General features: G+C 40.4%; 1 protein-coding gene across 1 annotated transcript in view; it reads left to right on the top strand.

Annotated features, from left to right (window-relative positions):
• Nucleotides 1-14,605, top strand: part of JMY (junction mediating and regulatory protein, p53 cofactor) — an 88,629-nt gene that overhangs the window by 13,010 nt on the left and 61,014 nt on the right. Inside the window, exon 2 of the mRNA XM_035553484.2 lies at nucleotides 8,612-8,785. Within this exon, the coding sequence (XP_035409377.1) occupies nucleotides 8,612-8,785 (174 nt within the window). The remainder of the gene's footprint in view (nucleotides 1-8,611; nucleotides 8,786-14,605) is intronic.

Raw genomic sequence — 14,605 nt, 5'->3', positions numbered from 1 at the left:
GCAGCCCGTTCCAATGCTTAATAACCCTTTCGGTAAAGAAGTACTTCCTAACATCCAACCTAAAACTCCCCTGTCGCAACTTTCGCCCATTCCCCCTCGTCCTGTCACCAGGCACGTGGGAGAACAGACCAACCCCCACCTCACTACAGCCTCCTTTAAGGTAACTGTAGAGAGCGATAAGGTCGCCCCTGAGCCTCCTCTTCTCCAGGCTGAACAAGCCCAGCTCCCTCAGCCGCTCCTCGTAAGACTTGTTCTCCAGACCCCTCACCAGCTTGGTCGCCCTTCTCTGGACTCGCTCGAGCACGTCCATGTCCTTCCTGTAGTGAGGGGCCCAAAACTGAACACAGTACTCGAGGTGTGGCCTCACCAGAGCCGAGTACAGCGGGACAATCACCTCCCTAGACCTGCTGGCCACACTGCTTCTTATACAGGCCAGGATGCTGTTGGGCTTCTTGGCCACCTGAGCACACTGCTGGCTCATATTCAGCCGACTATCAACCAATACTCCCAGGTCCTTCTCGGCCAGGCAGCTTTCCAACCACTCATCTCCCAGCCTGTAGCTCTGCTTGGGGTTGTTGCGCCCCAGGTGCAGGACCCGGCACTTGGCCTTGTTGAACTTCATACAGTTGGCCTCAGCCCATCGGTCCAGCCTATCCAGATCCTCCTGCAGAGCCTTCCTGCCCTCGAGCAGATCGACACACGCACTTAGCTTGGTGTCATCTGCAAACTTACTGAGGGTGCACTGGACGCCCTCATCCAGATCATCGATAAAGATATTAAAGAGGACCGGCCCCAGTACCGAGCCCTGGGGGACACCACTTGTGACCAGCCTCCAACCAGATTTGACTCCATTCACCACAACTCTCTGGGCCCGGCTATCCAGCCAGTTTCTAACCCAGCGAAGCGTACGCCAGTCCAAGCCCCGAGCAGCCAGTTTCTTGAGGAGAATGTTGTGGGGAACGGTGTCAAAAGCCTTACTGAGGTCAAGGTAAACCACATCCACAGCCCTTCCCTCATCCACCAAGCGCGTCACTTTGTCATAGAAGGAGATCAGGTTCGTCAAGCAGGACCTGCCTTTCATAAACCCATGCTGACTGGGCCTGATCGCCTGCTCGCCCTGCAAGTGCCGCGTGATGACCCTCAAGATAATCTGCTCCATGAGCTTTCCTGGCACTGAGGTCAAACTGACAGGCCTATAGTTCCCCGGGTCTGCCCTCCGGCCCTTCTTATAGATGGGCGTCACATTGGCTAGCCGCCAGTCAACTGGGACCTCCCCCAAGGGAGCCTCCCCGAGGACCTCTGCCCTTGTGAGACCCCACCTGGAGTGTTGCATCTGTGTCTGGAGTCCCCAGCACGAGAAGGATGTGGGGCTGTTAGAGCAGGTCCAGAGGAGGGCCACAAGGATGATCAGAGGGCTGGAGCACCTCTCCTGCATGAAGACAGGCTGAGAGAGCTGGGACTGTTCAGCCTGGAGAAGAGAAGGCTCTGGGGTGAAGGCTCCAGGGTGACCTTATCACAGCTTTCCAATACCTAAAGGCAGCTTATAAAAAAGGTGGAGAACAACTTTTTGGTCAGATAATGACAGGACAAGGGGGAATGGTTTTAAACTATAAGAGGGGAGATTTAGATTAGAGGTTAGGAGAAAATTCTTCACTCAGAGGGCAGTGAGGCACTGGCACAGGTTGCCCAGAGAAGCTGTGGATGCCCCATCCCTGGAGGTGCTCAAGGCCAGGCTGGATGGGGCTTTGGGCAGCCTGGTCTGGTGGGAGGTGTCCCTGCCCATGGCAGGGGGTTGGAACTAGATGGGCTTTAAGGTCCCTTCCAACCTGAGCCATTCTACGTAGATAACTTGTACCTATGCAGTTCCTAGTAATACGCTAAATTCAAATAAATAGCTGGCTTTTATGGGCATTCATTTGGCATGATAGCTGTACCTCTCTTAAATCATGCCACAACACACAGTATGGTAAGGTGATCAGAGAAGTACCATTTTGTATCATCTTAAAACAAAAGCAACTTTACCACACTATTACACATATGTTTGTCTTGTTCACAGAGAAGGAGATACGTAGTTTTCACTTTTTGACATCTCCATCTCGAACTTTTAGAAGAGATCTAGTGTGCCATACGTTGTTGTCAGAGCTGGCAGCTTTAAGTCTGAGCCATGTGATACTCCCATGAGTTATGTATACATAGTTCTGCTGAGATTTCTATTTAGAATTTTGGGTGGGAGGAGAGAAATTGCATTGTTCAGTAATGCTGCATACATGGAAATAATATTTTGGCTCACTTCACTGCATTAAAATACTACTTCAATTTTTCTTACCCAGTAATTGAGTACTTTTTCTGCTGACTTGTTTTACAGGTAGTACATTGAAATGAGGTGCATTTTGGTAGGCAGTGTAAACGAACTTGACTAAAATGATTTTTACTATCCCAAGAGCTGTTATTCTGAGCATAAATGAAAATAACTGTTATAACTGAAAAGAGGTCAAGATAGCCAGTCAGCACTATGCTGGTCTTAGTCTTCTGGTCTGCTGTCTGCGTTTAGGTACTGTGGTAAAAGACTGCTTTAAACAGGGTTTAAAGAGGATTTAATCAAGTAACTCACTCTATGTGAGCAGCTCTTCACAGCCCTAAAAAGAAAAGTGTGAAACATGTTATGAAAGTGTTCCTTTTCGTATCTTGGGTTTTAAAGAACCTGTTTTACTTCTCAAAACCTTTTTGTTGCTGTTTTTTCTTGGTGTTTTGTGTGTGTGTGTTGCTGTTTGTTTTTTAGAATAGCTGCAAAGTTTGATAAACTTGTTTATGTGTGTGTTTGGTTTGGTTATTTTAATTAGCTCATTCCTTCTATAAACAGCCATTCAGAAACTCCTCCCCAAAATTCAGACAATAACCTTTGCTACACATTGGCATAGACTTGATATCCCCTATCTTCAAAAGCCTGTTTGGAAAAACTGGACCTTTTGGTCCACTCAGTAGGTAGAGGATTGCTTTAGGTACTAATTATCAACTCTGTGGTTTCCAAATACGTTTAATATGTAACTAACTTGTTTGTATCTTCTTTTAATTTTGAGATTGGAAATACGTAGTGCTGCTTCCGACACTTCTCATTCTGAGCAGTAGTACCTGGCTTATTTACAGTGTCCTAGTCACTCCGTATCCTCTTAGATGGTTTATATCTCAACATTAAAAAATATCTTAGATCTGTATTGGAGAGTCAAGCTTTGGTCTGCTTTGAGTGCGTTTATCTGTTATAATAATGCAAATGGTTCTTTCTGTATTACATACAAAGCCAAGGCTGTTGATGGCAATGCAATCATGCAAACAGAAGCAAGGCTTGATCTTTTAACCACAACAGGTGACATTTCAATACAGGAAAATACATTTAAGAGAGAGGAAAGTAGTTTACCTGTAGAACAGATTTCATGTAGTTGAGATTCCTACTCATTACCGTGATATGTCTTGTGCATGCATTAAGAAGATTGTTCTTTGTTTAAAGACAGCTTTAGAAGAGAGAATAGAAATAATTTTAAACCTGTTCTAATGTAAGAGCTTGAAGTCTAAGTTCGGTTGCTGAAATTTTGCGTCCCAATTTTATATACTCTGGAAGTTTTACTTTGTAACTCATTGCCTGGAATTCATTGTAGTCTATTACAAGTTTATCATCAGGTGGATTCATTCTGGAAGTGGCAAGTAATACTTTCAGGCATTTGAGAACTTAATAGGAGAGTATCATAGAATATCCTGAGTTGGAAGGGACCCATACGGATCACTGAGTCCAACTCCTGGCACCACACAGGTATACCTAAAAATTCAGACCAAATGACTAAGAGCACAGTCCAAACGCTTCTTAAACTCCAATAGACTTGGAGCCTGTTCCAGTGCACTACAACCCTCTCAGTGAAAAACCTCTTCCTGATGTCCAGCCTGAACCTCCTGTCACAGCTTGACGCCATACCCATGGGTCCTATTGTTGGTCACTAAAGAGAATAGATTGGTACCTGCCTCTCCACTCCCCCTCATGAAGAAGCTGTAGACTGCAATGAGGTCTCCCCTCAGCTTCCTCTTTTCCAGGCTGAGTAGTACATTCTGTAATTACTATTATTTCAAAAATATGTAAAAGCTTGGGAAGGGACTGGAAAATACATTGCTTGTTTTAGCTAAAATCAGGTATGTGTCATGTTGTAGAATTTTTACAAATTACCCAAAACAAAATGGGAATAACCATGAAAGTTTTGGGAATAGCAGCAAAGGAAATGTAAGAAAAGGCCTTTCACTGATTAAATGAAGCATTGGATTACACCCCCAACTGATGGCAACTTACACATAATTGCACTGTCTTCTGTAGGGCTTTTAAAGCTTTATGGACAAAATATTTTTTTTTAATTCTGAAGACAGAAATAATCTTTGTTATATAGCTGAAATATGTGCTGTTAAATTGGGGAAAAGAAACCCTGTTTCCTCTGGCTAAAGTCTATCTGCATAATAGTTGCCTAAAATATATGGATTCATTTAGTTGTGAACAATGTAACATCTGTGAAACATGATTCTTAAAATAAATGCAGTATTCAATGGGTATTGCACTAGTCAGGCCTGTACAGGATATTACTCTACCCTCCTCCACCCACTTCTTTAAATAATTTAATTTTAAAAAGTTGTGGAAGTCAAAATTTCATACCAAGGCTGTTGAAGTAAATGAATGGTAGCACTGAATGTCTGTGCTGAGAATTAATCATCAGTGGGATATAAAATATGCCACAAAACTTGTTCATATATTTTATGCTAACAGTTTGCAAACTGCACAGTTTGAAGGTACCAGGTTGGTTTAGGCATTTGGCCAGCTTAGCCAATGTCTCCATCTTTCTGAAAGGTAATAGCTGACTTTTTTGTATTTCTAAAACAGCATATCCTCTAGATACTGCCTGCATGAAAATTGGAACATACAGAGTTAACTTGTGAGACTGTGGAGGGCCAGGTTTGCCTTATGACATTATTAATTCAGTGGATTCTGTGCTAGACCCAGCATTATTGTTATCTGATAGTCCAAGTACTGCCTGGATGGCAGCCAGTTAAGAAAAACGCTTCATCTGACTTGGATCTTTGACAGGAAATCTTCCACCGGACTGCTTTATGGAGCAGGGTGGGAGAGGTCCTCCATGCAGCTGGCAGCTGTGATATTAGTGGCCCCTTTAGGACTGGTAGCAGTAAACCAGCCTTCACTCTCCCTTGGGCTTATTAGTCTGTGTCTAGTAGGAGAATCTAAGCTATCAATCTTCTGTTCATACCATGCTGTATCAGCGAAGAGTGTGTTAATCACATCCGTTCCAAAAAGCGGGACAGAGTAGTTTGAGACTTCCATATTCTCTTAAACATTGCAAATCGTAAATGTCAGTTCAAACGCAAGTCATAAATTCTGCGTTGTTTTTCTTTTCTAGAACTGGATCATGTGATACTTCTTCACTCTCCCCTTTCCCTCCTGTAGCTTTTAACCCAAGTGGAATTTGAGGCAGCAGTTTTATGGTGTTGACTTGAGAGGATGAAATGCAAGCATGCTTTTGAGCTGATTTGCAGCTTTTGTAGAGGAAGTTAATGTTTAGATGTTTCCCCTCAAATGCCACCTGACAGCTTTTTATAAGAACATCTTAATAGGTGGGAGCATGTAGTGAGGCTGTCTGTAACCTGTGCTCACAGGTTAGTAACTGTGCTACCTGTTTTGAAGAATATCCCTATTTGATAGCTCTTTTGTGTAACCAAATAAGGTGGTGTTTGGTCGTTTCTAAATCAGCTTTGCAGTTTTGTTATGTTTCTTCTGGTAACTGTAGCTTGAATGACACTGCATCACCATTTTCATTGAAAAAGGTCTTCATTAGGCACAGGAAATGGAAACTGGGGATTCTTGCTGTAGGAAGGAAGAAAGGTTGCTTGACTTTTGTTAATTTCAGAATATATATATATTATGAATGAATAATCTGTCCTCACTTGCACGTGTTTTTAAGAGTTTACTCCCTGGGGGTTTGGTGTCTCTGAAGGAGTTGACGAGCATCTCTAGGCATAGGACTGCGGGACCCCAGGAGCAGACCAAATAAAATTAGACATGGACAAGACCCTGAAATGATGCCCACTTATTTTCTCTATGTGCATGAGCTTCGTGATGCTTCTTTACATTATCGAAACTGTTTCTCATTATGGACATGATTTTCACTGAACAACCAGCTAATCATAAGTAGATGTATGCTGTTAGTGTCCTGAAAATGTATTCGTGCTATACTGATGATCATAAAATTGAAACGGATCTTCATTTCCTGGCACATTTTCACACTGAATTTTGCAAAGTTGTGACTGTCTTCCAGAATATCAGAACTTTTAGAAAGACCATAAGATTGATCTGTGAAGGGAGGAAAAAAAAAGTACTGTATTGTATTGTTCTGTTCCGGAAATTAGTTTACTTAAGATTCTCTTTTAAAGGGTGATAAGTTTTCTCTAGTTCCTTTTTGTTGCCTTGTGGGATATGTTTTGTATTTGTTTTTTCAGTATGTTGACAGAGATGATTATAGTTTTGGGACTACAGGTAGAGTAGGAAAAGGCTTGAGTATGGCAGCTCTTTCTTGAGGCACTAGAAACAGGCAAGAGGAGCTGAGGAAGATGCTGGCTGTGTAGACTGAAGGGTTAAAACTGCTAGAGGACTGGAATAATGCATGAAGTCTGTAGAAACTTAGGAGTCAAACCCAAGAGCATCTGGGATGACTTCTGTCCTTACAATTGCAAGCTAAGGCATGCACATTTTGCCCAGAAAGCTCATTAAAATACTGGTTTTACAGACTGCAAGCCACAAAACGCTACCCAGTACCTTCAGTGAGAACTCAAACACCACAGAATATTACGCACTGCTGGAAGACAGGAGAAGGGCAGTGTTCCTACCTTGCAGTAGGTAATGATTTCCTAGGTGAAACTGCTTAGGTAATACAACAAATTGCTGCTGAGAAACATCACATCCATTCTCCACCATCTCTCCGAGACCTCTCTTCTCTGACGAGCCTTGCTGAGGGAAAGCTCTTTTTGGCTTGTTGTCTGACAATCACTTTAATGCTGAACGTGTAAATAGAGCTACTGAGAGCCTCCCTGTGTTCTGTCTATAACCTTGGCCAATCTTCAGAGCTTCAAAGGAAGTTGAGGTAATGTTGCAAGGATCTTTAGAAGCAAACTTTACATCACAAAAAAAATAATAAAATCTTACTCATTTGGGTAACAAAATAGCAGATTAATGCAAATGTCATGGAACAGAGTAGACGCTATGGTAAAATGTCATGTTTTGACATTCCTGGCATACAAATGAACCAGATGCCAAAGGACTGTTGATCAAAGCTTCGGTTTCTAATCTGCAGTTCGCTCTGTTTTGTCTTTCAGTAATTACACTTGGTACAGCTTGGTATACTGAGAATATTTCATGTAGGTTGAGCATCCAGCTTGACTGAACACAGACAAGATAGGAAATGCTTATTCTGTATTATTCCTAATCTATATCAAGTAATCTATATTAAATTTAAGTAAACTTGGACTGTGAATATATGCTTTTAAATTGTTGATACAAAGAACAAGAGACTAACTTTAAATATCCGAAAGTTGCATAAGAGGGGAATTAATTTCAGCTAATCTTGTCTCTGTGAACACATCAAGTACTCCATGTGTCTGCATGAGATTAGTTTTAGTTAAACATTTGAATATTCTTTTGGAATATTGGAAATGGTAGAAGATTTCTTTTTGGAAAATGGTAAAAGATTTCCAGCAACATGTGAGGTCTGCCCAGGCAAATGCCCAGAATAGATGCAAAGCAAACATAAAAATTGAAAACATACATTGTGGCAAATTTGTAGAAATAAATGAATTTTCCACTCCACAAGAAATAAAGGAAGGCAATGGACAGAGCCCTCAGATGTTCTTTTATACGAATTAAGACATACTTCAAATAAAACAAAGTTTTTTGGTTTTGTTACTATTAAAAACTTATAATTTCATTTTTTTTAAAGATATCTAATGGAAATTTTGTGGATTTGAACTTCATGGGTAAACTGTCTAGGGTGAAATGCAGATCACTGTTCTGTTTTATGTAGATTCTTCTTTGTGTCTGGAGCTGCACTGATATAATGGAGCTATGTGAGTCTAAAGTAAAAGGGAGGCTAGAAAAAAGCAACTAGAAAGCTCAAAATCTGACTTCTGCTTTGACTTCCCTTTCTTTCCCACCACTCCTTCTCGCCATACAACTTTGTGAAGTATGTGAAGTAGCATATCTGATGAATACGTTGTAGATTGTCAAACACCGAGTTGCTTTTTGTGCTCTCTTTGTGCTAATTTTCACTATCTTCTCGAGATCTTTGGAGAGAAGAAAGCAATAGGAGTGCTGCACATTTTGAGTTAAGATTATCTGAGAAATGGCCATACTTAACTGGCTAAGTTCAAAATATGGGTGGGGATTAATATATTTTTTTGTTTGGTATGTCAGAGTGGTGATTTTACTGAGGAGGGAAGAGGATAGGCTAAAAATGTTCTTAATTAATTGTCAATTTCGGTAGGAATTTTGAGCACATTAATTAAAATTGGTGCTTTTTTACAGCTTCTGGAGAAACACAAAAACACAGAAAGCATGGTCGAGCTGCTTGAACTGTATCAGATGGAAGATGAAGCCTACAGTAGTCTTGCAGAAGCTACTACGGAGCTCTACCAGTACTTATTACAACCATTCCGAGATATGAGGGAACTTGCAATGCTTAGAAGACAGCAGATAAAGGTATGGTAAAGGTAACTGAACTTCTCATTAATGGGGAAATCATGCTTTTAATTTACTGTTTACTAATTAGTTCTCTTACTGTGAATATATGCAGTTATAGTTTCTCCACGAACTTCTGACTGTATATCTCTGGTTCTTATGCTCAGAGGAGTGCTTTTGAAGAGTGAGAACATCTCTGACATATGTAACTAACCATTACTTGTTTAACTTCTTTGTTTGACTTATTCATTGCTAAATAGGTGAAACTTAAAAATTTGTGATTACTGGGATACTAATACATAAAATAGAGATGCATGCTGTACAGTGTATATATATAATTGTTAATTACTTTAAAAGATTCTACAGGAAATTACTTTTCATTTTAGTTTTCTGAGAATTTGATAAACCATTAGGAGTCAGTAGTTTCTGATCTTACGTTATGAAATGTTTAAACATGGAAGTGTGTTTAAAAGTATGAAATTTGTTGTAACACTTTAAAAGTATATTTTAAGAGCTACGTTAGTATAGCCAGCTGAAGAATACTACATTTGGGTAAAACTGTTTTATGATGCATGTGTTTTACTTAAATAATTCCCATCTCTTTAAACTTTTTTTTCTCATCTTTTAAGTGCTTAACCAAAAGGAACAAATGTCCTCTTCACTGCATTGCAGAAGTACTTTTGATAATCATCAGTTCCTTTGCTGTTTATTAGACTGTAGCCTTCTGAATATTTTTAAATCTATATTATGACATAGGAGCTAAAATAAGCCAATTTCATTTAATCTATATTGCAGATGTCAGTTTATCTCAGCTTGGCACCTTACTCAGTTAGCTAAAGTTCATTTTACTGGTTTAGATTCAAAAGATTTTTCTCTGTTTGAGTATAGAATGAGGGAGACAGGCAAGAGGATTTAAGATTCTGAAACTAGTTTTAGTTTGAGCTATTGCTGTCTAAAAGCAATTTTTTTCAGGAAATTCAGCAATCTGAAACTTTCTCAAAATTTATCAGTGAGATAATTAATATAAGAATATTTGAACTAAGAATACCTTTTACCGATGAATGATCAATGTTGCATAGAGAATTGGGATGAATATTTGTTTTGGGTGTATTATACTGTTGAAGATTATGAACAATACATTTAATAAAAAGCCTTCTTCAAAGCATGTTGAAATAGTTTCCATTTTATTTGAATTTGTAGAACAGGAAAGGCTTTTTAAAAAAAATTTTGCTCTTGTCAAAAAAAAAAGAGATAAATACTGTATTGCATATAGAATATGAATTAAGAGTCTTTTCTATTTTCAGCTTCATTGATCTCTTGTATTTCAGTTTTAAAGAACTCGGTTTTTTCCTTTTTGTGAAATAACCTCAGTAAACTAAAGAGACATGTTCTGTGGTTTATTACTTTATTTGTACATAGTTGCATCTAATGTACATTAAGTTCTCTTCCTAACTTGGCAATTTGTGAGCTATAAAACTTGGTCATCTGTATTATGTGGTAGAGAAAGATGCCATCTCTTGTTTTTCATTTCATTGTTTGAGAGAAAGCAGTACTTGTATCTATGATGACAAAATATATATTACGCTGTGTAGCTAGGGTGGAGGAACTGGTTTATAAATAGAACTTGTGCTTGAGATGGTTTGTGTTAACTTGCTGCATATGTTTTTCTGGAAGGCTTAATAATGGAATAAAGATCCTTAGGTTTCTATAGACCATTACGGCTGGGGTTAGCTCCATTTTCATACATAACAGAACTATTTCTGACGTTTCCAGTGAGATGGGAACTATGAATGTACACTGCCTAAATATTGTCAAGGAGGAAGAGTTTGGATGTAGGGCAGGATAAGGAAGATAGAACCTGTGGAATGAGTTACTAAAATGAAAATAGTAAGTTACAGGGATAATTATACCTGGATACAAATACCTGTACTTGGTCAAGATTGTCTGTGCCTTCTGTAATTCCTTTATGTAATATTTTTGCAGCCATTCTTTGTTGGGTACCTGTCTTTGATTTGTGAGGAAATTGTCTTATTTTATTTTTTTATGAATTTGGAGTTTTAGCAAGCATTTCAGTTAGTTTCATTTTGTCCGTTTTCAAAATAAGATTACGAAGAACGGAATTTATTTACCTATGATCTTTGAGAACAGTGTTTGTCCTCTCCTTTTGGAGCAAGACGTAAAAATTGTCGAATATCATCTGGGTGTTGAATTTCTGCTCTTACTATGGAAATTTAGGTGAGAGACAAGCCTACAAGAGGGAAGTGAGAAACACCAAATTCCGTGTGCTCAGTGGAGACTTGCTAGGGTAGGGCAACAGAATTCCCTGCAGATTCCTTCTTCACTTAACGTACAAAGTTTGTAACAAAGTTAAACCATTTAGAAACTAAATTGCAGGGTTCTTGTACATGATGAAGTCTTTTTATTTTTTTTAACCTGATCATATGTTAGTATTTCAAATAGTATTTTGTATTCATTGAGTGTGAAGGATGGGTAACTCAGTATGGATGAGGAATCAAAGCTGTAGTTTGAAGCAGACAGTTTAAGCAGCTCCTCGCTTAAATATTGCTGAATTTGGAAAATGTAATGAAAAAGGGATGACTTACATAATAGAATGACACTCTGGAAAACTGTTTGCCAAATTCTATCATGGGCTCTAGAATAATTTATGTCTTAATTGGTTTTTAAACAGGGCATTTATTTACTTTTTTTAAAGTCTCATATAATAGTTCTGAGGGCATGATCTTTTTGTGGTGAAGACTTTGAAAACAAAGTTATGTAAGGCCCACAGAGGACACTAAAGCAGCGCTGATTAAACTATGCCACTTGCGTGGCAATCAGCTCAACCTCATTCTTCTCACTTTCCAAAACAACATTCTCCAGTAGTTGCAGACTAGTGACTTACTGACAACAAGTTAGCGAAAAACATCTCATAAAATCTATGGTAGTAAGCAGAATAATGGATGAAACACTTCAAAGAATGCCTAAGTCTCTTTCAGTATATCTGTAGCTGAACATGTATTCTTGTATCATCAGAAATCATAGTTAGATGAACTTGGATTTTGGAAAACCTATAGAGCAGGTAATAAATATTAATCTAAGTTCATGCAAGATGGCTGGATTTGCAAATAAAGGTAATAAACTGTTGAAAATACTACTTTCTTGTTTAAGAAACTGGTGTAGTATAGTGTATTATGATGTGATGGCTTTGAGACTATAAAAGCTTATTTAAGAAAGGTTATATTCAGTCCCTGTTCACATTCTGAGCTATAAATCCTGTAGATTGATTATATAGCTTTTCTTTATATGAAATGATACCAAAATGTTTTGCTTATTTAAAATTAGGGGATTATGGGCTTTCTGAAAAATACTTCTCTAAACAGGCAAACTGATGGAAGGCAGGCTGGTAGACTGAGCAGTGAGGAGCCTGAACTCTTTTTGTAAGGTTGCTGACTACAAATCATAACATATATCTGATCACTTAAATCTGCAAGTGAATGGAATTTAAAACTGCTTGGATATTCAATTGTAAAACTGACTAATAAGATTTTTTAGAAAATTCTGTTTGTTTGAATGCCAATCTTCTGGGGAATGTTGCCTTACAAAAGACAGGATTGGATAATAAAATGACAGACAAAGTTGTTAATAGATGAAAAGTAATGAAGGGTGAAATGAACAGAAAGGTGATGACAACATCCAAGAGTATACGTGCTTGTTTGTATGCACTTTTTTGCATCAGGAGTTACAACTGTATGACAGTTATCTCAGGCAGTTCTCTGAAAATGGCATTTTAGCATTCTTAATTCAGCATTCTTAAAAAGGATTTTTTTCTGAATTATTAGAGGAAAAAAAAAGATAAGGGCATTGAATGGAGACAAGGAGGGGGCATTGCCCTCTATGTCAATGAGAGGCTGGAGTGTGTGGAGCTCTGCCTGGGGATGGATGAGGAGCTGACAGAGCTTGCGGGTCAGCATCACAGGGAGGGCAGGGACAGGGGACGTTGTAGTGGGGGTCTGCTACAGGCCACCTGACCAGTAAGACCAAGCAGGTGAGGCCCTCTATAGACACAAAGCATCAGCCTCACATTCACAAGCCTTGGTTCTCATGGAGGACTTCAGCCACCCTGATAACTGTTGGAGGGACAGCACAGCAGGGCATAGGAGGTTCCTGGAATGCACTGATGACAACTTCCTTCTCCAAGTGACAGAGGAGCCAACAAGGAGAGGTGCTGTGCTGGACCTCATTCTCACCAACAGAGAGGGGCTTGTGGGGAATGTGAAACTCAAGAGCAGACGAGGCTTCAGTGATCATGAAATGGTGCAGTTTTGTGTTCAGAGGGCAGTGAGGAGGGAGCACAGCAAGCTCTACCGTGGACTTTGGGAAAGCAGGCTTTGGCTTCTTCAGGGATCTTCTTGGTAGAGTACCATGGGACAAAGCCCTGGAGGGATGAGTGGTCCAAGAAAGCTGGCTAATATTCAAGGATCACTGCCTGCAAACTCAGGAGCGATGCATTCCAACAAAGAGGAAGTTGTACAAAAGCACCGGGAGGTCTGCGTGGGTGAACAAGGAGCTCCTAGCCAAATTCAAGAAGAAAAAGGAAGACTACAGAGAGTGGAAGGAAGGACAGATAGCCTGGGAGGAGTACAGAGAAATTGTTTGGGCAGCCGGGGATCAGGTTAGGAAAGCCAAAGCCCTTTTAGAATTAAATTTGGCCAGGAATACCAAGGGCAACACCAAAGGCTTCTGTGTGTACATCAGTGATAAAAGGGAAGACTAGGGAAGTTGTGGGCCCTCTCTGGAAGGAAGAGGGAGACCTGGCTATCCAGGACATGGAGAAGGCTGAGGTACTCAATGACACTTTTTGCCTCAGTCTTCACTAGCAAGAGCACCAGCCACACAGGACTGGGAGAATGAAGAACTGCCCAATGTAGGAGAAAATGAGGTTCGAGACCATCTCAGGAACCTGAAGGTGCAAAAGTCCATGGGACCTGGTGAGATAAATCTGCAGGTCCTGGGCGAGCTGGCGGATGTAGTTGCTAAGCCTCTGGCCATCACATTGGAGAAGTTGTGGCAGTCTGGTGAAGTTCCCACTGACTGGAAGAGGGAAGACATAACCCCCATTTTTAGAAGGGGGAAAAAAGGCAGATACGGGGAACTGCAGGCCAGTCAGTCTCACCTTTGTGCCCAGCAAGATCATGGAGCAGATCCTCCTGGAAACTATGCTAAGGCACATAGAAAATAAGTAGGTGACAGCTGGTGACAGCTAACATGGCTTCACTAAGGGCAGACCATGCCTGACAAATCTGGGGACATTCTGCAATGGGGTTACAGCATTGGTGGATAGGGGAAGAGCAACTGAAATCATCTACCTGGACTTGTGCAAAGCATTTGACACTGTCCCCCATGATATCCTAGTCTCTAAATTGGAGAGACATGGATTTGACGGAAAGACCACTTGGTGGGTAAGGAGTGGCCTTCCAGTACCTAAAGGGAGCCTACAGGAAAGCAGGGGAGGGACTCCTTGTCAGAGAGTGTAGGGATAGGACAAGGGGGAATGGCCTTAAACTAAAAGAAAGAATTAGGAAGAATTCTTTCTGTTAGGAAGAAATGGAAGAAATTCTTCACTCAGAGGGTGGTGATGTGCTGGCACGGGTTGCCCAGAGAAGCTGTGGATGCCCCATCCCTGTAAGTGTCCAAGGCCAGGCTGGATGGGGCTTTGGGCAACCTGGTCTGGTTGGAGATGTCCCCACCCATGGCAGGAGGTTGGAATGAGATGGTCTTTAAGGTTACTTCCAACCCAAACCATTCCGTGATTCTATGCAGTTGTGAATGTGTCTGCATATA

The sequence above is a fragment of the Cygnus atratus genome, chromosome Z (assembly GCF_013377495.2).
Source record: "Cygnus atratus isolate AKBS03 ecotype Queensland, Australia chromosome Z, CAtr_DNAZoo_HiC_assembly, whole genome shotgun sequence".
NCBI classification, from domain to species: Eukaryota; Metazoa; Chordata; class Aves; order Anseriformes; family Anatidae; genus Cygnus; species Cygnus atratus.
This window is presented reverse-complemented; position numbering and strand designations above follow the sequence as displayed.